The sequence below is a fragment of the Ranitomeya imitator genome, chromosome 2, assembly GCF_032444005.1.
Source record: "Ranitomeya imitator isolate aRanImi1 chromosome 2, aRanImi1.pri, whole genome shotgun sequence".
Classification (NCBI taxonomy): domain Eukaryota; kingdom Metazoa; phylum Chordata; class Amphibia; order Anura; family Dendrobatidae; genus Ranitomeya; species Ranitomeya imitator.
In genome coordinates, this window is record NC_091283.1 from 774,847,846 (window position 1) to 774,874,599 (window position 26,754).

The 26,754-nt window shown below is 42.9% G+C and overlaps 1 protein-coding gene across 1 annotated transcript in view; it reads right to left on the reverse strand.

Annotated features, from left to right (window-relative positions):
* Window positions 1-26,754, reverse strand: part of PTEN (phosphatase and tensin homolog) — an 80,138-nt gene that overhangs the window by 5,423 nt on the left and 47,961 nt on the right. The window contains exons 3-7 of the mRNA XM_069753520.1: window positions 22,032-22,076; window positions 20,669-20,712; window positions 17,777-18,012; window positions 17,431-17,572; window positions 12,875-13,041 (exon numbers count right to left, since the gene is read on the reverse strand). Of these exons, the coding sequence (XP_069609621.1) occupies window positions 12,875-13,041; window positions 17,431-17,572; window positions 17,777-18,012; window positions 20,669-20,712; window positions 22,032-22,076 (634 nt within the window). The remainder of the gene's footprint in view (window positions 1-12,874; window positions 13,042-17,430; window positions 17,573-17,776; window positions 18,013-20,668; window positions 20,713-22,031; window positions 22,077-26,754) is intronic.

A 26,754-nucleotide genomic window follows, 5' to 3' on the forward strand; every position in this document is an offset into this window, starting at 1 on the left:
GTGAATGTAAGAATCTGTAATCCATCTTAGAGGAATTATTTCTAAATCTGTCTTCAATGAAGCCAGACTTTCCAATTATGGAGATAGGAGATGACACTTGGTGTTCATAAACTTCAATGGAGAATTGTAACGGTTTCTGGTGAACTTGCAGCAGAATGCCTCTCTGGCGCCTTCCTGCACCAACTCATTTCCTATCTCAGTAATGGGAAAATCTGCCCTTAATGGAGTGTGAAAAACAAATTCAGAAGGAGTAAAAAGCAGATTTCTCAGATTAGATAAATTACAAAGTTTCTTATTTTCAAGTTCACTATTGATTTATAAAATCAAAATTAAAATGACGGTTACACTTGTTAAAGTATATTTGTTAAAAATTAGGATGCTATAAGATGAATCTGTTTGCACATCCATAGACTTGACTAGGCAAGTCATATGGAAGACTAGAGCATGCTGAAATTTTTTTTTAGGCAGACATCTGGTCGGTGTGAAGAGACAAACAATATTCTTAAGCAATACAAGTGAGGACTGTAGAGGAGGAGAGAGGACCCTGCCCTTCAGGGCTCACATAAGGGCTGGGTGAGGACACAGTAGGTGAGGGCAGAGCTGGTCGTGCAGCGGTGTGGTGGATCGGTGGTTACTGCAGGTTGTGACATCTGAACAATCATTGCTCTCGGTGCTTTCTGTGGGTGGCAGGTATCAAGCAGCGTGCACATATTGTGGCCTAGACTCACTGCTTACAAATTATTTACATGCACGCATTAGGCTCTGTATTTTTGAGAATAAAAATAATGAATTCTGTATCCCCAGGATCTGTTCCAAAGCATGAATGTATTTATACTCACCGACCTCTCTGCTCACCAGAGGCTCAGCACTAAGGGGGTGACCGACAGCCATCTCCACACCTACACAGGAAGGCTGTTGGTCAGATTGTGACCACTCTGACACTCGCTTTGGGTTAACAAAGGTAGAGATACTTTATGCAGGAGCCTATATTTCAGTCTGCGCCACTTCTCTTGCTGTATGACATTATGGCCATAAATCACACAGCATTTCCAAGCTAGCAAATCCCTTTACATTAAGGTACTGTCACACAACGATATCGTTAACGAAATCGTTATGCGTGACAGCGACCAACGATCAGGCCACTGCTGGGAGATCGTTGGTCGCTGGGGAAAGTCCAGGACTTTATTTCGTCGCTGATCACCCGCTGTCATCGCTGGATGGGCGTGTGTGACGCCGATTCAGCGATGTCTTCACCGGTAACCAGGGTAAATATCGGGTTACTAAGCGCAGGGCCGCGCTTAGGCTACGTTCACACTAGCGTTACGCTAGTTTGCGTCAGGCGACGCAGCGGCGACGCATGCGTCATGCGCCCCTATATTTAACATGGGGGACCCATGCGTTTTTGTTTGTTGCGTTGTGCGACGCATGCATCTTTTTTGCCGCAAGCGTCGGACCAAGAAAACGCAACAAGTTGCATTTTTCTTGCGTCCAAATTTCGGCAAAAAACGACGCATGCGTCGCAAAACGCAGCGTTTTTGCGTGCATTGTGCGTTGCGTCGCTGACGAAGCGGCGCACAACGCTAATGTGAACGTAGACTTAGTAACCCGATGTTTACCCTGGTTACCATTGTAAAAGTAAAAAAAAAAAAAAAAAAAAAAAACACTACATACTTACATTCCTGTCACGTTCCTCAGCGTCAGCTTCCCTGCGTCCCCCAGTGTCAGCGCCGGCCGTAAAGCAAAGCACAGCGGTGACGTCACTGCTGTGCTTTCCAGCCGGCACTTACACAGTGCAGGGAAGCTGAAGGCGAGGGACGCGACAGGAATGTAAGCATGTAGTGTTTTTTTTTACTTTTACAATGGTATCCAGGGTAAACATCGGGTTACTAAGCGCGACCCTGCGCTTAGTAACCCGATGTTTACCCTGGTTACCCGGGGACTTCGGGATCGTTGGTCGCTGGAGAGCTGTCTATGTGACAGCTCTCCAGCGACCAAACAGCGACGCTGCAGTGTCGCTAAATGTGACGGTACCTTTAGGAGTATTGGGGAAAAAAATAGCAGTGAAAAAAAAAGTGTAACTTTTCTATACATTAGTATTAGGTGTCGGAAGTGTAAAAAAAAAAAAAAAAACCACATGGACCGCACATCTAAAAATGAGGAATTTAACTAAAGCCACTGGGTAAAAGTTTACAGAACTAACCATTAGGTTCTTAAGTTGTGTCTTGGGGACACAGTCTCGCAGCTGGGGAGCTATGAGGCTCCAGTTTGCTCGCCCAGCTTATGCACTGTTGCTGTAATGGTGGTTTGCGCACCTTTTAGGCTAGGGACCCTCTGAGAAGTTCACCGTGACATGGCAGTGGGTGTCAATGTCTGATCACAAGGTTATCCTAAGAACCTCATCGTGAGTTTTGTAAATATTTGCCTTGCGGCATTAGAACAATGTAGGATTTTTGGATGTGAGATTCATGTCTTTCTACCATTCCAGAGCATCCCATCGCAGTCCTTGTTTTACCTCCAACAGCTCTCCTCCCATTTGACCCAGTTGGTGTTGGTGCTTTGTGACAGCCATTGTTGCTGTGCTTGTGGAGTGAGGTGACCTGGAGATATGGGGCTCAGCCTCACAGTAGGGGGGTGCAGGGAGGCACCAGGGTGTCCACCCTGCTTATGCATGGTCGCCACACCATTTAGGCTAGGGAACCAGAGGTTTGCTGTGACGTGGCAGTGGTCTTCATGCAGTCTGACCTGAATGTTAAACTAAGAACCTCATGTTCAGTTTTATAACATTAGATCAATGTGTGAGCTTTTTATATGCGGTCTGTGTTCGTTCTTCTACAGTTCTAGCATTAGGTTTAGTGAAGAATAAATGCTGTTCTGATATCAAGCAGTGGTCACACCAAATACTGATTCGATTTTAGATTCCCTTTTGTTTAATCAGTTATCATAATGCACAGTGCGTAAACTATTAACACTTCTATTTTTTTTTTTTTTTTAAAGAATTCTTACTTTGCAAAAGATTTAGGCAGGTGTGGAATAAATGATGCAGAGTAATTTATATACATAAACCATTCCTGTGAAATTGTCCATATCCATAGAAGGATCCTAACATATGGCAGAAAAAATGTTTCTCCTGTACGTAGCCTTGTGTTAATTTCTGACATGACCTCCATGTAGTAGCACCATGTAGTAGCACAATCCTCACACAGTGGCCACTACAGAATCCACAGACAGTAATAATAATAATAATAATTTTTATTTATATAGCGCCAACATATTCCGCAGCGCTTTACAAATTATAGAGGGGACTTGTACAGACAATAGACATTACAGCATAACAGAAATACAGTTCAAAACAGATACCAGGAGGAATGAGGGCCCTGCTCGCAAGCTTACAAACTATGGGGAAAAGGGGAGACACGAAAGGTGGATGGTAACAATTGCTTTATCAGTAATCACTAATCAGTAGCCGATCACTCGGGGCTTCAGCTGCTTAACTTTAGGTTATGGACTGACTGATTGGGGGATAAAGGAGAAAAAAAAAAAAGTTACCCAGATTATACAACCGTTACAAGAAAGAACGCATCCAAGAGAAGCTTTTCCTTCATCTGCTGGGATCAAATCACATACAGATAGATGGGAACAGATGGCAAAGACATAGCCATGTAAACAAGCCTGCACCGTGTATTATCCATCCACCACTGCAGGGCTTCGTAGAAAAGCATCACTACAGAGGTAACGCGAAGGGCATCCATGCAAGTGGCACAGATAAAAACCTACGATCACATACTGCAATATGTAAAAACTGCTCTACCTTGTCCTAAATATTTTGGACAAGGACCTTTTAACTCCCCCCCCCCCCCCCTCCCTAAAACCATATTCTAACACTGTTTTGGGGACGAGGGACACAAAGCTCCCACTATTGGGCTTTAAAAATTATTGGTTCCCATTTTTTATTTTTATTTTTTAAAAGAAAAAAAAAGTACTGTATATACTCGAGTATAAGCCGACCCCCCTAATTTTGCCACAAAAAAAACTGTGAAAACTTATTGACTCGAGTATAAGCCTAGGGTGGAAAATGCAGCAGCTACAGGTGAATTTCAAAAATAAAAATTGATGCTCCATACTGTTGATTATGGCCCCATAGATGCTCCATATAAAGCTGTGCCATATAGAATGCTCTGCACCGTTGATTATTGCCCCATAGACGCTCCACATAAAGCTGTGCAATATATAATGCTGCTGCTGCAATAAAAAAAAATGACACACCTCTCTTGCTGCCCGCAGCTCCTCAGCGTCCCGTCTCGGCGTCTCTCCGCACTGACTGTTCAGGCAGAGGGCGGCGCGCAGATTAGTACGTCATCGCACCCTCTGACCTGCACAGTCACTGCAAGAGGACGCGGAAGACGGAGCAGCGCCCGGCGGGTGGAACGTGGACAAATAAATATGTAATACTCACCTGCTCCCAGCGTCCCTGGCTCCTTATCCCGAACAGATGGTTTTCAGGTGCCGCAGCTCTTCCTCTGTCAGCGGTCACTGGCACCGCTCATTACAGGAATGGGAGTGGAGTCCATATTCATAACTTTAATGAGCGGTACCATGTGACCGCTGAACAGAGGAAGAGCTGCGGCACCCGAAGACCATGGGACAGGCAGGGACAGCGACAGGAGCACCGGGACTAGGTGAGTATATGACAGTCCTCTCTCCCCCTCACCCGCCGACCCCACCGCCGATCATGACTCGAGTATAAGCAGAGAGGGGCACTTTCAGCCCAAAAATTTGGGCTGAAAATCTCGGCTTATACTCGAGTATATACGGTAAACCTAACAATAGGACCAAGTTCACATTTGTACATCTGCCTAAAATATATGCAAGTGTATGGCATAAGTCAAATTACGCCTGAACTTTGATGTAAAGTGGGGGGGGAAAAAGTATTTAGTCAGCCACCAATTGTGCAAGCTCTCCCACGTAAAAACATTATATTGACATTATAGGTAGACCACAACTACGAGTGTTAAAATTAGAAAACAAATCCAGAAAATCACCTTGTCTGATTTATTTTGGAAATTATGGTGGAAAATTAGTTATTTGCCACCTAAAAACATGCAAGATTTCTGGCTCTCACAGACCTGTAACTTCTTCTTTAAGAGGCTCCTCTGTCCTCCACTCATTACCTGTAGTAATGGCACCTGTTTGAGGTTGTGGACAGCTGTATTTTATACTGATAAGTTCAAACAGTCACACTCCAAACTCCACTATGGTAAAGACAAAAGAACTGTCGAAGGACACAGTAACAAAATTGTAGCCCTGCACCAGGCTGGGAAGACTGAGGGTACGTGCACACGTTCAGTATTTTTCGTGTTTTTCAGCGATAGAAACGCATAAAAAACGGATACATATGCATCCTATCATTTAGAATGCATTCTGCAATTTTTGTGCACGATGCTTTTTTTTTTTTTTTTTTTTTTGCGTGAAAAAAACGCGAAAAAGCAGCATGTTCTTTAATTGTGCTGATTTTTCGCGTTTAATGCACTGGGAAAAACGCAAATCCCGCCACTATGTCATCGTCCATATAAAAGATATTATTTAAAAAGTCTTAGTTTTTTCTCAATGAGCTTTTAATGGTATAGACAGGAAAATGTACACATTTTAGATTATAGTCACACATCTGAGTATTGCCAGACTAGAGAGACAGGCCGATATTTTCCTCAGGTGTCCTCCCAGCTGCTTTAGGTTTTTGCTTTTTTCTTTCACAGAAGCAGGCAGATTGTATGAACTTTTATCCATTGATTAATAAGCCATAGCCAAAAACATTTCTACTACATCTTACTCATTTTAGTGAATGGATACTGTGCAATATACATTTGAATACAGTGTTTTGCAATTCAAGCGCAGAGCACTGTACAAATGTGAACCTTGATGGGAATAGTAAAAATTGAAAGAAAAAACGCAGGGCATACTGCACATTACTAAAGTTAGACAGGAAAAAAAAAAAATAAGAATCAATTTCTTGTTGACCTCTCACTTTTTTAGATGAAAGTGAAGCTTAAGGTACCTTCACACATAACGATATCGTTGCTATTTGTGACGTAGCAACGATATCGTTAATGAAATCGTTATGTGTGACAGCGACCAACGATCAGGCCCCTGCTGGGAGATCGTTGGTCGCTGAATAAAGTCCAGAACTTTATTTCGTCGCTGGACTCCTGCTGACATCGCTGGATCGGCGTGTGTGACACCGATCCAGCGATGTCTTCACTGGTAACCAGGGTAAACATCGGGTAACTAAGCGCAGGGCCGCGCTTAGTAACCCGATGTTTACCCTGGTTACCATGCTAAAAGTAAAAAAAAAAAAAAACAGTACATACTTACCTACTGCTGTCTGTCCTCCAGCGCTGTGCTCTGCACTCCTCCTGTACTGTCTGTGAGCCGGAAAGCAGAGCGGTGACGTCACCGCTCTGCTTTCCGGCTCACAGCCAGTACAGGAGGAGAGCAGAGAAGCAGAGCGCAGCGCTGGAGGACAGACAGCGGTAGGTAAGTATCTAGTGTTTTTTTCTTTTTATTTTTAGCATGGTAACCAGGGTAAACATCGGGTTACTAAGCGCGGCCCTGCGCTTAGTTACCCGATGTTTACCCTGGTTACCGGCATCGTTGGTCGCTGGAGAGCGGTCTGTGTGACAGCTCTCCAGCGACCAAACAGCGACGCTGCAGCGATCCGGATCGTTGTCGGTATCGCTGCAGCGTCGCTAAGTGTGAAGGGGCCTTTAGCAATGCTTAATCCAACTGCAAACGGTGGGGGGAGGCTCCTGCTGCAGCCATGCATCTGGTATAAAAGGGGGAGAGCAAGTTCTGGGACATTTCTTTATAAGTTATAAAATTCTCAGCTTTGATAGCAATATGAAGCAAATCAAAGTGAACTATAGAAGAAAGCATTTGCATTTTGGGGGGTTTTGTAGATTTTGGCAACTCAATTTAACGTTTAAGTCATTTATATTGCCAACCCTAAGGATTGGCTGAAAAGCTAAGTAAGTGTTCCCTCCTTATCTGTTACGTTTTCCACAAGGTTCAGAAGCTCCAACAGGTTATAAAAAAAAATGACCATGTTTTAATGGGAAGGGAATTGAGGTACTTTTTTTTTTTTTTTTAAAGCACACACAAAACAAAAAGTGTTCAGGTTTTGCCATTTTTTTCCTGTTGCTAACAATTTTTAAAACTTTTTTTTTTTTATCCACTATATGTTTTAAAGAGATGTGTTTTTACATATAGTGCTGGCGTTTAATAATCTTTGCCAAAGAGGAGTCTCCATAATTCTCTGGGGGCATGTCTTTAGGCTGCCTCATTGGTAAAGACCATAAAGATTAGCACCAAAAATACCCATCTCTCTAGAACCGTACGGTGGGTTGTTGTTTTTTTTTAAAGGGATCTGGTCACTTTCCCAGGGCGTTTTTAAGCAAAAGAGCAGCACTAAGGCTGCATTCTGAGAAGGTGGCTCTTATGTTTCTGATCCCTAGTAACACTGAAATATCGACCTTTATAAATTGCGCCCCATACCTGTTTTGAGTGCCAGAGTTATGGTGTCTCCCCCTGTTTCAGCCGCCTCCCGGCAGTCCATTGTCCCCCTCTTGCGTCTGTGCGCCGCCTCCTGTGTTGCAGTTACATGCCTGGCGCCTGAGCTGTACCTGCAGTTCTTGGGCATAACGGCGGGACGGGATCTGGGGCCTCTGCAACACGCAGGAGCGATAGCCTGATGTCAGTTCCCAGGCAGTGCACACTGCGCATGCCCGAGAACTGTTGGCATAGCGCAGGCGCCGGGCATGTAAAAGCAACACAGACGTAAGTGCGGGATGATTGACGGCTGGGAGGCGGCTGAAAAAGGGGGAGACACCATACCTCTGGGACTCAATGCAGGTATGGGGCGCAATCTATAATAGTCAATATTTCAGTGTTCCTAGGGAGATCAGAAACATAAGAGCCACCTTCACAGAATGCAGCCTTAGTGCTGCTGAAGGTGGCTATTTTACTTTAAAGCGCCCTGAAGGGGGGCAGGTGACAAATTCTCTTTAAACCCTCCAGGCAGCAGCAGCAAAAAATCATTGCAAAAACTGGTCACTTCTGAACTGGTGACAAGTCCTCATAAAAATACTAATGTAAAGATGAATTTAAGGCTATGTGCCCACATTGCAGAAATGCTGCGGAAATGTCCGCAGAATTCCGCAACTCCATTTCCTACAAAATACAAGCGTTTTGCAAGCATTTTTTGCTTGCAGAATGCTTGTGCTTTTCCAAGCAATTTGAAGCATCAAATGGAAAGGTGATTGACAGGTTGGTCACAGTTGTCGAGCATAGTGCCTGACAAGTGTGACCAACTTTTTACTATAGATGCTGCCTATGCAGCATCAATAGTAAGAGGTAGAATGTTAAGGCCATGTGCACCCGCTGCGGATTCCGTTGCGGAATTTTCCGCAGCGGATTTGATTAAATCCACAGTGCAAAAAGTACTGCGGATTTATCGCGTTTTTTTGTGCGGTTTCCACTGCGGTTTTAGACACCTGCGGATTTTTAACATGGAGCAGGTGCCAAACCGCTGCGGATTCCGCACAAAGAATTGACATGCTGCGGAAAATAAACCGCAGCGTTTCCGCGCGGTTTTTCCCGCAGCATGTGCACAGCGGTTTTTGTTTTCCATAGGTTAACATTGTACTATACCCCGCATGGAAAACTGCTGCGGATCCGCAGCGTCAAAACCGCTGCGGATCCGCAGCAAAAACCACAACGTGTGCACACACCCTAAAAGTAATTAAAAATATGGTTATTCTCACCTTCCGACAGCCCCCGATCTCATCAGCGGCGTTCCCGGTACATTCCGTTCCCAGGAATGCTTTGTGCGAAGGACCTTTGTGATGACACAGTCGCGTGACCGCGACGTCATCTCAGGTGATTCGCGCATTGCATCCCTGGGAACGGAAGCCACCGCGTGCACCGCTGAGAGCCGGGAGGACTCTGGGGCCATCAAAAGGTTAAGTATATTTTTTTATTTAAATTTTTTTTTTATTTTTTACATGAAATATGGTACCCAGGGCCTGGGGGAAAGTCTCCTCTCCTCCAGACCCTGGGTACCATCCGCACATGAAGAGCTCACTTTACGCATGGTGGGCATAGCCACATGTGTAAAGTAAGCATTTCAATGCAATCCTATGGCGGAGGAATCGCCGCGATTCTGCAGAAATAATGAACATGCTGCAGATTTTACAGCTATGTGATTCCGCAGCGGGAAAATCCGCAACATGGGCACAGCAACTGTGGAATCCCATAGGATTTTTTAAGCCTTTCCGCTACGGCAAAAACGCATAAAAAACGCAACGTGGACACACAGCCTAAGACTGAGCTTTACGTCCTGATTTGACCAAATACATGTAACCCAGCACAATATCAGTGATGTTTTATACCCTACTTTAGTGGTTTAATATGACCTGTAGAGTAAAGGTCATCAGACGAAATTAGTAAGTGGTCAGGTCACCCTTAGCTAGGGCTTGGATCTCTGTCACACCATGTTCCTGCAAGTAGGTGGTATGTAAATATTTAATCCAGTTTTTAGCATGTGGACGACCAAATATAACTGATAAGAAAGCGTAATTCACACCAACAATTAGGTTTCCAGGTGGCTGGATTCACATTATATAATCAAACCAAAACAAGAGAAGAAAACCAAAGTTGATCTGTTATAGACTGGTGGTCTGTAACCAGTCTGCGGCTTTCTAGCTGTTGGGAATGCTGGGAGCAGTAATTTCCTAAACAGCTGGAGATACCACTGCTACAGACCAACTAAATGGCAAAACCGATGAAAGATTTATAATAAAAAAAAAAATAAAAAAAAAAAGCCAAAATCTTGATAATGCGCTCTACACATGGGTACTGTCAAATCAAAAATAGTTGATCAGTACAAATCTAAATTTATTAAGGCAAAGGACGCTCGAAAATAAGCGGAGAGAAGTCTGCAGGATCCCAGGCACTTTTCTCTATTAAAAATGAGAGCAGGTATTAAAAGGGGATTTTCTGTCTTTGGACAAAAGTCTGCAGACTGCTCAGCGTACACTGTCACTATCCCCCATATTCCCAATGTGGACAAGCAATTACGTGGTCCCATGCACGCGAGCTGCATATGTGTGGCCATGTGCAGACTAGACGTGTGCAACAAAAAAAAACAAAAAACACACTAACAAGTGCCGTTCCGACATGACCACAATAAAGCAAATCCCATGCATGGAGTCACGAGACTGCTCCTACCAGAAATATGGGGAATCAGGACCGTGTGTGCAGCACAGAGTACCTGCAGAGTTGTATCCCAAGCCTGGCCAGCTCATTAACCCCTTAACCCCCAGGGCTTTTGTTCGGTTTTGAGTTTTCGTTTTTTGCTTTTCTTCTTCCCAGAGCCATAACTTATTATTTTTCCGTCAATATGGCCACGTGAGGGCTTATTTTTTGCGGGACCAGTTGTACTTTTGAATGACATCATTGATTTTACCATGTCGTGTACTAGAAAAAGGGAAAAAAATTCCAAGTGGGGTTAAATTGCAAAAAAGTGCAATGTTTTTTTGTTTGGCTTTTTTGCTAGGTTCACTAAATGCTAAAACTGACCTGATATTATGATTCTCGAAGTCATTAAGAGTTCATAGACACCAAACATGTTTAGGTTATTCTTTTATCTAAGTGGTGAAAAAAAATTCCAAACTTTGCTTAAAAAAAAAAAATGAAAAAATTGTGTAATTTTCTGTTACCAGCAGTGTCTCCAGTTTTCATGATCTGGGGTTGGGTGAGGGCTTATTTTTTGCGTGCCGAGCTGACATTTTTATGGACACCATTTTGGTGCAGATATGTAGCTACATAGTATAGAGGTCTGCAGAAGACTTCTGGTTGCCATGCCAACGAACTGATGACTCCCGATCACGTGATGACGGTTGCCGGAAGCGCTTGTTAAATGCCGCTGTCAAGAGTTTGACAGCGGCTTTTAACTAGATAATAGGCACAGGTGGATCACAATTCTGCCCACGCCTATTGCGGGCACATGTCAGCTGTTCAAAATAGCTGACATGTCCCGGCATTGATGCGGGCTAACCGCCGGAGCCTGAATGAAAGCGGAGGTACTGAACTCGGATGTACTAATCCGTCCGATGGCAGAAAGGGGTTAAAAAGCAGTTCTCAAACGTGCTGCTGTCCTTGCCTACCTCAATGCCTGCTGAAGGAGTTTTTCCCCCCCCCCCAATATTTAGAAAATTCATTATGTAAAATAGGGGGGCAGATCAATCAGGGATCAGTGACCTGTCAGAAGCCATACAGATACTTAATCAGATCACCACATGAAGACCCCCACAGGCGCACGGGCATGTCATTAACGGAAAACCGAAAATAAAGATTAACCCCTTAATGACCGCCGAAACGTCTTTTAACTGACCTGAGATATAAGAGAATAGCCTCCCCACACAGGTGACAATCCTGCAGCTGTACACTATAGCTGACAACTTTCTGCATCAGCCACGATCAGTGTTGTCACCGTCCATATCTTAGATACTACTGTCAATAGTGACTATATCATATAAATGATTACCAGGGTGTGGCTTCTCCCTCCTTAACCCCATCGGCACCCTGAGATCATGATTGTGTGGTCCTGATGTTTGCCATGGCAGTTCACAGCAAATAGCAGCCTTAGAGTCTGCCGGCTACACTGACCTGTTAAAAAGTCAGCGACATTTAGGTGGTAAAAATCAACTTTTTCATTTCTATCATGCCACTTTGTATTAATTCCTGAAAGGCACCTGAAGGGTTAATTAACTACCTGACTGCAGTTTTCAGTATGTCACGTGGTGTGGTTTTTAAAACGGCATCAGTTTTTGGCGTTTTCCAATATATAGGACCCCTAAAGTCACTTCAGACCTGGATAGGTCCCTAAAAAAAAATTATTTTGTAAATTTTCTTGAAAAAAATGATAAATGACTTCTACATTTGTAAACCTCCTAAAATGCAAACAAAATACAGTAACATTTTACAAATGGTGCGAAATGTTATTTATTAATGTTTTGCTATGGCATGACTATCTGAATTAAAGGGATCATTCAAATTTTGAAAATTGTTATTTTTTTTACATTTGTCAAATTTATGATATTTTTTTATAAATAAACGCAAAACCTATCAACCTAAATTTTCCATTATCATAAAGTATAATGTGTCACGAAAAAAAATAATCTCAAAATCGCTGGAATTTGTTGAAGCGTTCCAGATTTATTACCACATAAAGTGACACTGGTCAGATGTTTAAAATTGGCTCCATCACCAAGGGGTTAAACAACCACCACAATTTTAGCACCTTCATTTTTCTCTCCCCTTCTTCCAAAAGGTATAAACTCTGACTCCCCGCAGCCTTTGGGCAAGTGTGGGTGCCAGACAGGTTAACAACAATATTAACCTGCTGATTAGACTTCTGTTTGCAGGTTAATAGTGTTTTTTCTTGTGACAGGTTTCTTCTCAGCTATTCTTAAAAATCACAGCAAAGCCTTTAGGCAACACTGGTGAGTGCAAGTATTCCACAAGAGGTATGCCCAAGGATGCCCAGTTCCAGAGCGTTTTCCCAAACATAGCCAGAGCATGGGAACAAAAGCTTTCCTATAGGATTAAACATTCTGGGGGAAAATAGCATCACCAACATTGGGCATTTATCTGGCCTTGCCCTGAGGAAACTGCAACAAACATAGCTGGATGGTAACCGCCGTCTCCCTAAACACAACCAGAAGAGAAATGCCAGGAATACACGGCCAGAAAACACCAATGTGAGAAATCCCTTGGTCAATCGTTTAATCCTGGGTCACAGCCGAAGAAACAATTCACAAACCTTTTTCATCATCTTGTTCTGTTTGTGGAAAAACTCAACCTTTATGTCCCCACAAACAGGAAGAGGCTGCGGGAAATCAAAATACATGTACTTCTCCTCGCGTCTTGTAGGTCCTGTGGGGGATGTAAATATCTTAACCTTCAGCTGGTAGATGACAAACTGGGGATCTACAGAAGAAAGAGTGGAAAGGTAAAGAGAACATTTATGGAAAATCAGGTCTTAAAACAGTCACAAAGCCACAGATTAAGGACACATTTGGCCACAAGTGCTGCAAAATCACAAGAAAAATGATGTAATTTTTTTTTTTTCAGTAATCAAAGATAATTTGATCATACAAATGTAATAAACTATTTATTGAGTAGAGTACCAAGTTTAATATATTATACATTACACACACTAGTTAGTATTTGATCTTTAGATCCACTGATTGACAACACATTCATGAGATGAGCTGTAACTGTGGCCTTTAGGTTATGTACACCATAACCAGTGTAAGGCACACAAAGCTAAAAAAAAAATAAAATAATAATAATACTTTCTAATGTAGAAACTTCTTGTTGTTCACATGTTTAATCTATTGAGCGTCTCTTAATCGCTTCGTGTTTCCAAAGAAGTCGGGAGGTTAATGGCCGTGATCTGAGCATTCTTCATACAGCTTCTGCTCTAAAGACGCTCTGTACATTATAGTACAAGTCAATGAGGAGGCTGAAAAGACAGGACTATTTTGGAGCATTCTGACAGCCTTTTTTTCTTGAAAAATAGCAAGCGGTTTCTTTATTGTTGGAGTTGAAAAAAAAATTAATGTCTAGAAGAATGCTGATTTAAAAAAAAAAATGTCAAAGAAACAGGAAAAATACTACAGGAATATATATTAAAAATCGCAGTCAATATATTAAAAAACGCTTAGGAGACTACTACCACCAACACAGAAGACGCTTCGGGTGGGGGTAGAGAACCCCACATGCCAGCATCTCTTTAAGGCTATGTACACGTTCCGGATCATTCGCTGATTTTTTTGCGTTTTTTGCGCGCTTTTCAGCGGTATTCCGCAGCAAAAACGCATACATTATGCATCCCATCATTTCCAATGAATTCCGCAATTTTTGTGCACATGGTGCAGCTTGTTCCGCAACAAAAACGCATGCGGAAAAATATGCAGCATGTTCATTAATTTTGCGGATTTCTCACTGTGTTGTTGAATTGGGAAGCTCCGGAAATAAACGCGAAACATCCACACAAAAACGCGTCAAAACAGCAAGAAAAACGCGTGCGGATTTTATGCGGAAAATCTCCGGTTTTGCTCAGGAAATTTCCGCATAAAATCCTGACGTGTGCACATAGCCTAAGCGTTTTTCTCCTGAAAACCTCGTTGGGTTCGTCCACCTGGAGTAGTGGTTATGTGCATATACCTTTCACAGTCTTCTGTCTGGCTTTTAGCTGTGTAAACAACCAGAACATTTTTTTATCCCACATTGCAAGCTAGGTCTGCACAGAGCCTCAGATACGGGGGTGTCCAAGGGTCCTTGTATTGCTCCGTTCACACTTCAAGGATCCGCTACACTCTACTTCCGCGCTTCTTTCTGTCCAACCCATCTGTGGGGGAAGGATCTTACCAATCAAAACTAATGAATAAAATGCAAAGGTTTTGAAACCTTCTGCTACCCTTTAACTTTACTTCATCCTCTTATTCAACAGCTTATAATGCCGAGCGCCGGTCGCATTAATTATTAGAGAATGAAATTTAAGACAACCACTTAATGAGCAACACACACCAATTACCAAAAACCAAGCAGTGAGCTGTGTTAGGACACACTAGTCAGGTGCACAAACCAAAATGCCGCAGATATTCGGAACAGGAAGGGTGGAGGCTGTTAACTCACAGCACAAAAAGCCAGAGGAAAACCACAACGGAGTGTAAAATTGGGACAAAATGGTACAGAAGGAGTCGAACGTCTTCAACAACAAAAAAGTGTAACATTAAGTAGAAGAAAAAAAGGGCTTATTAATACTATTATCTCCAATCTGAGCCTCCTTTCGCATTTCTTTGTTCTGAAACATTATAAAATTCACATATGGACAGCCTGAATGATGGCACAGTCAGACAAAAAAGGTATACTCTAATTAAAATCCAGCAGCGCTATTAGAAATTGCCCATTCGATTAGTTCAAAACCTACACAGAACTTTATCATATACCATCGCCACACCAAAGCTTATCAGATAGGACTGTCTGCCCTTTATAAAAGCTGGATAATGGCTCCGGATAGGGAAGAGAACCACACAAAGCAATACACCTTATTCATACATATTTTATTAGCCAAGTTTTCTATTCTTATTAAAAGGGAACCTGTCACCCCCAAAATCGACGGTGAGCTAAGCCCACCGGCATCAGGGGCTTATCCACAGCATTCTGGAATACTGCAGTTAAGCCCCCGATGTAACCTAAAAGATGAGAAAAATAAGATAGATTATACTCACCTGGGCAGGCGGTCCAATCCGATGGGCGTCGCGGTCCGGGGCCTCCCATCTTCATAGGATGACGTCCTTTCTGGTCTTCACACTGCGGCTCCGGCGTACTTTGTCTGCCCTGTTGAGGGCAGAGCAAAGTACTGCAGTGCGCAGGCCTCGGGAAAGGTCAGAGAGGCCCAGCGCCCTCAACAGGGCAGACAAAGTACGCCGGAGCCGCAGCATGAATACAAGAGGACGTCATCGTATGAAGATGGGAGGCCCCGGACCACGACGCCCATCGGACCGGACCACGACGCCCATCGGACCGGACCGCAGCGGGACCGCCCCTGGGTGAGTATAATCTAACCTCTTTTTCTCATCTTTCAGGATACATCGGGGCTCATCTACAGCATTCCAAAATGCTGTAGATAAGCCCCTGATGCTGGTGGGCTTACCTCACCCTCGATTTTGGGGGGGTGACAGGTTCCCTTTAATATTTACATTTTAACTGCCATAAAAAGCGATTGGATGCAAAAGAAAGAAAAAAAACACCAAGACAACGAACTCCAGCACAGGAAGTGTTGTCATAGGGACAGTAAATTGTAAGGGTTTTAAGTGCAGGGCAAGGAAATTCCAGCACAGTAAAGATCACAAACTAATAGGAATGTAAAGCAGATTCCTGCAGAATGTATACTGTCTCCTTCTGCACAATGAGGTCGCAGATCACTTATAGGCTGTGTGCACACGTTCAGAATTTTCCGCGATTTTTTCGCTATAAAAACGCAAGGAAAAAAACGCATACATTTAGCATCCTATTAGAATGCAATCCGCATTAGAATCGCATTCCGGAAAAAAAGCATGTTCATTCCTTGTGTGGAATCGCGGGGATTCCGCACACATAGGAATGCATTGATCCACTTACTTCCCGCATGTGGCTATGCCCACCATGCGGGAAATAAGCGGATCATGTGCGGCTGGTACCCAGGGTGGAGGAGAGGACACTCTCCTCGAGGCCCTGGGAACCATATAATTGTAAAAGAATTAAAATAATAAATCGTGATTCTCACATTCCGGCGTCCATTGCGGCGCTCCCGCTCCTCGCGATGCTTCCGTTCCCAGTGATGCTTTGCGGCAATGACCTGTCATATGAGGTCATTGCTGCTAGGCATTATTGAGAACGGGAGCATCGCGAGGAGCGGGAACGCTGCGAGGGACGCCGGAAGGTGAGAATATCACGATTTTTTTTTTCAATTATTTTTAACATTAGATCTTTTTACTATTGATGCTGCATATGCAGCATCAATAGTAAAAAGTTGGTCACACTTATCAAATACTATTGTTGACAAGTGTGACCAACCTGTCAGTTTTCCAAGCGATGCTACAGATTGCTTGGAAAACGCTAGCATTCTGCAAGCTAATTACGATTGTAAAATGCTAGTGTTTAGCGGGAAACTCATGCCAATTCCGCATGTGTTTTACCTGTGGCACAGTTGCGGAATTGCTGCGGCAATTCCGGACGTGTATACATAGCCTTAGGATTACACTAAAACTAATAAGAAATTGGGAGATCCATATGGAGTTTGGTTTACTTCACATTTTGAGTTTTTATTTGACTGACGCACATGTCTCATGAAAGGTTGTGGCGTCTGCCACTGTACATGCATACACAGGGATAAGTCTCCCATAGGCTCCCACTGCAGACAACTATATAGCACTCTACACCTTCTACCAGACCGTCATAGGGAAACCTGAAAGCAAGTGCACTCCAGATGTATCAATGTATACTGGCCATACATAAGCCACATGCAAATTCCTCATTGCTCTGTTCATCCAATATAAGGCCAATGGATACACTTGGCTGGATGATTTTTCCAGCATATACGCCAAAGGCAGGGCGTAAACAGAGACAAAACGTTCTTTCAGCACTGGATGACGAATGTCAAAGTCAAATTTGCTTCCGCCCAGTATTCCTATGGTAGACCAAACAAGCAGGCAGTTCCTGTAAGGAACCTCTGCCACTAACATTGCCGGAAATATTACAAGAATGTCCATTACCAGAAACAGGCAATAGCAGGGAGAATAAAAAACAAGATGGACAGGTCATACTTACTGCAAGTTCCTCCGCTGAACATTGGAATAGTTTCAAACATCATCTTGTGAAACAGAAGTGCCACTGGTCGGTAATCCAAATTATTTTTTAACAAGTAGCTGTAGTAATAGACATAACGCCTTTGGCTGGGAATTGTCACACCCTAAACACAAAAAAGGACAGTGGTAACACATTTGAGAAGCGCATTCTCAGTTTTTACAAGTAGGGTTAATGCACGAAATGCGCTTTTAGTTCCTGTGTGCGCGGCCTATTTGCTTTAAATAAAATAATAGTTTGACAGAATTAAAATTAACATAGGATTTTAATTTTTTTTTCTCCAAGACATGACCTTCATGATTCCACGTACCTTCTTGTCTCGGGTCCGCACTTCTCCATAAAAATCTAACGCTTCTTGTGCCTTTAGAAACTTGCCTCGATGTAGCAAATATGCACAAATCATTACCCCTGTACGTCCTTTGCCAGCTTTACAGTGGATCGCTGCTACATTGTCGTTTTCACTTAGCCATTCGTCGAGATCTTCACAAAAAGGTTTGATTAGTTCTAACTGTGGTGGATTGTGGTCTTCAAAAGGATATTGTGCAACTGCAAAGAAAAAAACCCGTATGAGGCTCTGTAATCTTTTGCTTGGCAAATGACAAATATATCCTCAGTTTACACTGAAGATCGAAAGAAGAAAAACGAGGCAAATAAGACTTTCAGTTTGCTTTGTGACATAAGAAAAAGGAGGTCACAAGTGATGACAGACATTAGACCTCCACTGATTTCCCAAATTAAGTGCTCGACAGATGACATAAAAGTGACCTGTGGCGACATTTTACAGGTGAGTGTGATTACAGCGATACCAAACTTGCAAAGTTTATTCACTTAGTGAGAAGTAAATAAGAAATTTCTATATACAACTTTTATTGATACCATTTTTGGAATAAATGCAATGTTCTGAACACTTATTGCATTTTATTTGGGGAGCAATGGTGGTGATTAATAAAAATTAAATTCTGGCCTTATGGCTTTTACCGTACGAGTTCATTTTATATTTTGATAGTTTGGACTTCTACAGATAGTGATGCCAAGTAAGTTTATTTCTTCAATTTCTTTATTTTTAAAAGTGGGGATGGGTGGTTCAAGTTTCTAAAAACATCTCTTAATTTCATTTTTGGTCCCCTTAGGGGACTTTAACTTGTGACTGTCAGATCGCTTGTTTTATTTAGTATAATACTACAGTATTACAGTACGTACAAAAGAATTACCGTCTTATGAAGTCCAGCCACAGTCTGGTGATCATTGGATGGGGCTCTGACATGGCATGCACAAGGGTCTTCAGCAGGCCCTCGGTAGCCATGACAGCCCATCAGCACCAGCAATTGCGATGCAGAGTGGCAGTCATCAGATAAGTGAATAGAATTCACTGCAACAGTTAAGGGGTTAACAGCAGAGCACAGCTGCTGTCAGAGTAAAGGCCCCTTCACATTAAGCGACGCTGCAGCGATACCGACAACGATCCGGATCGCTGCAGCGGCGCTGTTTGGTCGCTGGAGAGCTGTCACACAGACAGCTCTCCAGCGACCAACGATGCCGGTAACCAGGGTAAACATCGGGTAACTAAGTGCAGGGCCACGCTTAGTAACCCGATGTTTACCCTGGTTACCATCCTAAAAGTAAAAAAACAAACAAACACTACATACTTACCTACAGCCGTCTGTCCTCCAGCGCTGTGCTCTGCACTCCTCCTGTACTGGCTGTGAGCACAGCGGCCGGAAAGCAGAGCGGTGACGACACCGCTCTGCTTTCCGGCTCACCGACGCTCACAGCCAGTACAGGAGGAGTGCAGAGCACAGCGCCGGGGACAGACAGCGGTAGGTAAGTATGTAGTGTGTTTTTTTACTTTTAGGATGGTAACCAGGGTAAACATCGGGTTACTAAGCGCGGCCCTGCGCTTAGTTACCCGATGTTTACCCTGGTTACCAGTGAAGACATCGCTGGATCGGTGTCACACGCCGATCCAGCGATGTCAGCAGGAGTCCAGCGACGAAATAAAGTTCTGGACTTTATTCAGCGACCAACGATCTCCCAGCAGGGGCCTGATCGTTGGTCGCTGTCACACATAACGATTTCATTAACGATATCGTTGCTACGTCACAAAAAGCAACGATTTTATCGTTAACAATATCGTTATGTGTGAAGGTACCTTAACCCTGCCAGTATCTGCTGGGTATCATGCAGCTGAACTCCTGATCTTGCAGCATACACAGATAAATGCATGGCATTGGACCTACAGCTTATCAATTCTTTCTGCAGATTTCATACTTCGCAATTGTAAAGTATATGGCTATGTGCACACGTCAGGATTTCTTGCAGAAATTTCCTGAACAAAACCGGACATTTTCTGTGTTTTTTTTTTTTTACGGCTTTTTCTTGAGGTTCCCAATGCAATAATATAGTGGGAAATCAGCAAAATTAATGAACATGCTGCGTTTTTTACCACAATGCGTTTTTTTTTCAAGGAAAAAATGGCAACATATGCACAAAAATTGCGGAATGCATTCTAAATGATTGGATGCATATGGATGCGTTTCTTATGCGCTTTTAGGCTATGTGCACACGTTGCAGATTATTTGCTGTTTTTTAGTGTTTTTGCGCTATAAAACCGCAAATAATCTGCATACATTAAGCATCCTATCATTTTTAATGAAATCCGCAACTTCGGTGCACATGATGTGCGTTTTTCCGCATGAAAAACGCATTGCGGAAAAATAATGAACCTGCTCATTAATTTTGCGTTTTTTTCGTGGTTTTCCCACTGTCTAATGCATTGGGAAATGTCCGGGAAAAAACGCGCAAAAAATGCGCAAAAACCACGTCAAAACCACGCAAAAAAACGCATGCGGATTTCATGCGGAAATCTGGCAGAAATGTCCGGACTTTCACAGGAATTTTCTGCATGAATTCCTGAACGTGTGCACATAGCCTTATAGCGAAAAAAAAGCAAAAAAAAATCCGGAACGTGTGCACACAGCCTAAAATCTGCAACGAAACCGCAGCAGGATCTGAACGCCAAAATCAGTTTTTACTGGATGGAGTAATGCGGTGTATAAATCTTTACCACACAGACAAGATGTGAACTTTGCATACAGAGATTGTACAAGAAACTGTTTCAGCAGGAAAGAAAATAAAAAAGCACTGAATGATCTTTCTGGTTGTGATCTTATTCTCAGAACATGACCTATGTACTGTGACTTACCTCTGCAGCTAAATTTGTTGGTATCATAATGTCTTTCAGCACATCTACAAGTGAAGCAGAGAGAGGTTAGCTCCAGGAACAGTGACAATGGACCATGTCCGTTCACAGCACCACGCAGAGCCCATCTATATTAATACCAATAGAGCAAAATGACATAAGGCTCAGCCTCACCAATGAATGTCAGCCGGTCGAGCAAACTTAATCTAGTTGGTAACAAAAGAAGAAGGTCTAATTATTTCCAATTCCTATTTGAGGCGCGCTCTTGTCCAGCACATTATTCTGCATTATTTAAAGAGATATGCAATTAAGACCTCAGTCATTGATCTTGGACGGCTCTGAGTGCAAAAGCCTTGTGATGTCATTATTGGCTTGTCTCCTTCACAGGCCAATACACTCCAGACTGACGGCTCTGGAAAATGGACTATGAACGACATGTCTGCCCATTGTTAGATAATGTCTTGGAACACCTCAAGAGGAGGCACAGTTAAAGAGGATGTACAGAAAGCAAACCTGTAATTGTAAATCCTTGCACTCCTCATACACGAAAAGCTAGAATACATTATAAACAAATGAAAAGCACCATTGCAGTGTTTTGTTATTTCACCATGTTAGCCTATCAGTAATGTATGTTTAATGTAAGCATTAATGCTCTCGCGGGCAGGGTCCTCCCTCCTTATGTACTCGTGTGCCTTGTTATCTGCTCATGTTTAATGTATTTGTCTATATTTGCCCCGTATTCACATGTAAAGCGCCATGGAATAAATGGCGCTATAAAAATGTATAATAATAATAATAATAATAATAAAATGCTCTGATCCTCTACTGGATCATGTGACCAACCAGCTCACAACACTAATGGCCAGAAGTCACTTTCTCAATTCAAGCGAGACAGAGAACGAGGCTCTCAGACTTGCATTAATTAACAACAAAAAAAATTCTGCACTGGAATAATGATCTGTTCTTACATTATGCTGCCCTCAGCACGAACCAGGTGACAAATATCCTTCATTAAATGGATATACCAAATCGAGAGATCATATAAAGCTTCACAAGTCTACAAGCTGAAATGTGCTGTCTATATATTTTATTCCCAATTCAACACGTGGTCACAGGCCATGGAGTGGGCAAACACCCAAGTCATTTAAAAGTAGATCATGTAACATGAACGGCTGCCAAAATTCCATCTAACCTCATCACTCCACCACCGCGACACAAATCTCCATTAGGCCCCTCCAACTAATTGTTTCAGGCATGCAAGTTTGTAAAACAATACCCATCCACTCGGCCTACAGAAAGTGAAAGGCCGACACTTTTACCAATAGTGGGGTTTAGAAAAAAGGAGGCAACACCAAAACATACTTACAGATTGTAGATCTTGTAATGGTTTTTATGTTTGGAGTCCAAAAACCTTGAAAAGAATAAAAATACTACTGTAAGCAGCAGGAAATACATAATAAATAAGCACCATGATACTAACCCCTTAGTGACCGGGCCATTTTTTTTTTTTTTTTTTTTTTTTTTTTACATCTGACCAATGACACTTTATGTAGCATTAACTCTGGAACGCTTCAACATATCCCATTGATTTTGAAATAGTTTTTTGTGACACATTATACTTTATGATAATGGTAAAGTTAGGTTCATAAGTTTTGCGATTCTTTATATAAATATAAAAAAAGTGGCAAATGTTAAATAATGTGCTATTTTCAAACTTTGAATGATTCTATCTTTAATCCTGCAGTCACACCACAAAAAAACATTAATAAACAACATTTCCCTCATGTCTGCTTTATATCAGCACCATTTGTAAAATGGTTTAACAATGCAGCAGTAATTTTTCCCTTTAACCCCTTTATGACCTTGGGATTTTCCGTGTTCATTTTTCGCTCCCCTCCTTCCCAGAGCCATAACTTTTTTATTTTTCCGTCAATATGGCCATGTGAGGGCTTATTTTTTGCGGGACGAGTTGTACTTTTTACCATGACGTGTGCTAGAAAATGGGGAAAAAAATTCCAAGTGCGGTGAAATTGCAAAAAAAAAAAAGTGCAATCCCATGCGTGTTTTTTGTTTGGCTTTTTTGCTAGGTTCACTAAATGCTAAAACTGTCCTGATATTATGATTCTCCAGGTCATTAGAAGTTCATAGACACCAAACATGTATAGGTTATTTTTTATCTAAGTGGTGAAAAAAAATTCCAAACTTTGGTACAAAAAAAAAAAATAAAATTGTGCCATTTTCCAATACCCGTAGCGTCTGTTTTTTGTGATCTGGGGCCGGGTGAGGGCTTATTTTTTAATGCAATGTCACGGCAACCAAAAAAAACGTAATTTTGGCTTTTTGAATTTTCTCGCTACGCAGTTTAGCAATCAGGTTAATTCTTTTTTTATTGACAGATCGAGCGATTCTGAATGCGGCAATACCAAATATGTGTATATTTGATTTTATTGTTATTGTTTTATTTCGAATGGGGCGAAAGGGGGGTGATTTAAACTTTTTTTTTTATTCATTTCAGTTTTTGTTTTTTTTCACTTTTGCCATGCTTCAATAGCCTCTATGGGAGGCTACAAGCTGGCATGGCCTGATCGGCTCTGCTACATAGCAGCGATCATCAGATCACTGCTATGTAGCTGAAATGCAGGTCACTGTAGCCGGCAGACACCAACGCCATTATTTGGCCATGACAAACATCTGGACCACACAACCATGATCTCAGAGTGCCAATAGGGTTAAAAAGAGTAAAGCCCCCACACTATAAACCATTTAGATGCTGTAATCACTATTGACAGCAGCATCTAAGGGGTTAAACGGCCATGAGTGACAGATGCAGCAAGTTGTCAGGTATAGGGTATAGTTCAGAGCTGCTAGATTGTCACCCATCAAGGAATGCTAGTGTCTTATATCGCAGGTTAGTAAAAAAAAAGATGTATTGGTGGTCACTAAGAGGTTATACACATCTTCAAGAGGACGAGACATTAGGACAACCGCACATTTAGGGTATGTGCACACACTCCGGATTTGCGGATTTTTTGCGTTTTTTCGGCGGTATTCCACAGCAAAAACGCATAAAAACGCATACATTATGCATCCCATGATTTCCAATGCATTCCGCAATTTGTGTGCACGTTGCGGATTTTTCTGCAAAAAAAGACACATGCGGAAAATATGCAGCATGTTCATTAATTTTGCGGATTTTTGGCAGATTTCCCACTATGTTATTGAATTGGGAAGCTCCGGGGAAAAACGCAAAAAATCCGCACAAAAAAAAAAAAAAGCGACAAAACCGAGCATAAACCGTGAGAAAAATGCGTGCGGATTTTATGCGGAAAATCTCCGGTTTTGCTCCGGAAATTTCCGCATAAAATCCTGACGTGTGCACATAGCCTTACTGCTTTTATTTTGTGGTACAGCTTATTGCTACACTGCTATATGTGAATGTCATGTACAGAGATTTAATTTACCCATTAATAAAGCAGCCAATTTTCTTTTTTTTTTTTTTTAAATCCCGCACCCCCTGAAGATGGCTGGACCATCATTGTAAATACATCATTGTAAATACACACCTGTGCTTTGTATTTCCCCCACCTCATTGTAGATTGTAAGCTCTCATGAGCAGGGTCATCTTATTTCGCTTTAATTATTGTATTGTTAACATTGTTACTGTTTATGTTTGAAACTGTAAAGCGCTGCGGAATATGTTGGCGCTATATAAATAATTATTATTATTTAGTAAAAACTTGCATTTTTGGTGTATAATTCCCCTGATAATGATCAGAGAAATGTATGAACTGATTTAGACCAGTTGAGGGCGTTTCATTGCCAGACAGCAGGGACATGCCTCTGACAAGAGGAATGGTAACAACAACTTAAAATAATTCATAAATCCAGGAGCAGGACAACACAGCTGAAAAAGATGCTCCAGAATGGTTAGACAGCAATACAAGCATTGAAGGAAATGGACATGTCTGGCAAAGCAAGATGTCCTTCAGTGAATGTCCACATTTCTAAACAGGTCTAACAAAATTCTACGCAGATTTTTTAATATGTACAATGGTGGTCAAAAGTCCTGCATAGGCGTGAAGAAAACTATATGTTTCATACTTCTGCATCTCTACAGTGAAACTGGTGGAACATACCGTATATACTCGAGTATAAGCCGAGATTTTCAGCCCAAAATTTTGGGCTGAAAGTGCCCCTCTCGGCTTATACTCGAGACAAGGTGGGTGGCAGGGTCGGCGGGTGAGGGGGAGAGGGCGCTGAGGCATACTTACCTAGTCCCAGCGATCCTCGCGCTGTCCCTGCCGTCCCACGGTCTTCTGTGCTGCAGCTTCTTCCCCTCTTCAGCAGTCACGTGGGACCGCTCATTACAGAAATGAATAAGCGGCTCCACCTCCCATAGGGGCGGAGCCGCCTATTCATTCCTCTAATCAGCGGTGCCGGTGACCGCTGATAGAGAAAGAAGCTGCGGCACCGAAGACCAGGCAGAGGGACAGCGCGAGGATCGCCAGGACTAGGTAAGTATAGCATATTCACCTGTCCGCGTTCCAGCCGCCGGGCGTCGCTCCATCTTCCCGGCCGGCGCCTCCATCTTCCCGGCGTCTGCGCTCTGACTGTTCAGGTCAGAGGGCGCGATGACTCATATAGTGTGCGCGGCGCCCTCTGCCTGATCAGTCAGAGCAGAGACGCCGGGAAGATGGAGGCGCCGGAACGAGACGCCGGGAGCTGCAATCAAGGGAGGTGAGTATGTGTTTTTTTTTTTTTATTGCAGCAGCAGCGGCGGCAGAGATTTATGTGGAGCATCTATGGGGCACAGTGAACGGTGCAGAGCACCGTATATGGCACAACTATGGGGCACAGTGAACGGTGCAGAGCACCGTATATGGCACATCTATGGGGCACAGTGAACGGTGCAGAGCACCGTATATGGCACAACTATGGGGCACAGTGAACGGTGCAGAGCACCGTATATGGCACAACTATGGGGCACAGTGAACGGTGCAGAGCACCGTATATGGCACAACTATGGGGCACAGTGAACGGTGCAGAGCACCGTATATGGCACATCTATGGGGCACAGTGAACGGTGCAGAGCACCGTATATGGCACATTATGGGGCACAGTGAACGGTGCAGAGCACCGTATATGGCACAGCTATGGGGCACAATGAACGGTGCAGAGCACCGTATATGGCACATCTATGGGGCACAATGAACGGTGCAGAGCACTGTATATGGCACATCTATGGGGCACAATGAACGGTGCAGAGCACCGTATATGGCACATCTATGGGGCACAATGAACGGTGCAGAGCACCGTATATGGCACATCTATGGGGCACAATGAACGGTGCAGGGCACCGTATATGGCACATCTATGGGGAAATATGAACGGTGCAGAGCACCGTATATGGCACATCTATGGGGCACAATGAACGGTGCAGAGCACCGTATATGGCACATCTATGGGGCACAGTGAACGGTGCAGAGCACCGCATATGGCACATCTATGGGGCACAGTGAACGGTGCAGGGCACCGTATATGGCACATCTAGGGGGCACAATGAACGGTGCAGAGCACTGTATATGGCACATCTATGGGGCACAATGAACGGTGCAGAGCACCGTATATGGCACATCTATGGGGCACAGTGAACGGTGCAGAGCACCGTATATGGCACATCTATGGGGCACAATGAACGGTGCAGAGCACTGTATATGGGGCACAGCTATGGGGAAATATGAACGGTGCAGAGCACTGTATGGCACAGCTATGGGGAAATAATGATCTATTTTTATTTTTGAAATTCACCGGTAAATGCTGCATTTCCACCCTAGGCTTATACTCGAGTCAATAAGTTTTCCCAGTTTTTTGTGGCAAAATTAGGGGGGTCGGCTTATACTCGAGTATATACGGTATATGTTTTTGTAATCGCTCATTGTATGCCATACTCCTTTTTGTATGTCCCAAGTGTATAAATTGTTATGGTATGCGCATTTGATAATTTTTTTTTACAGCATAACCATACCTACACTAGTACAGTGTGTAGAATGGTGAACAGGTTTCTAAGTTCATTAACTTCCAATGCAAGT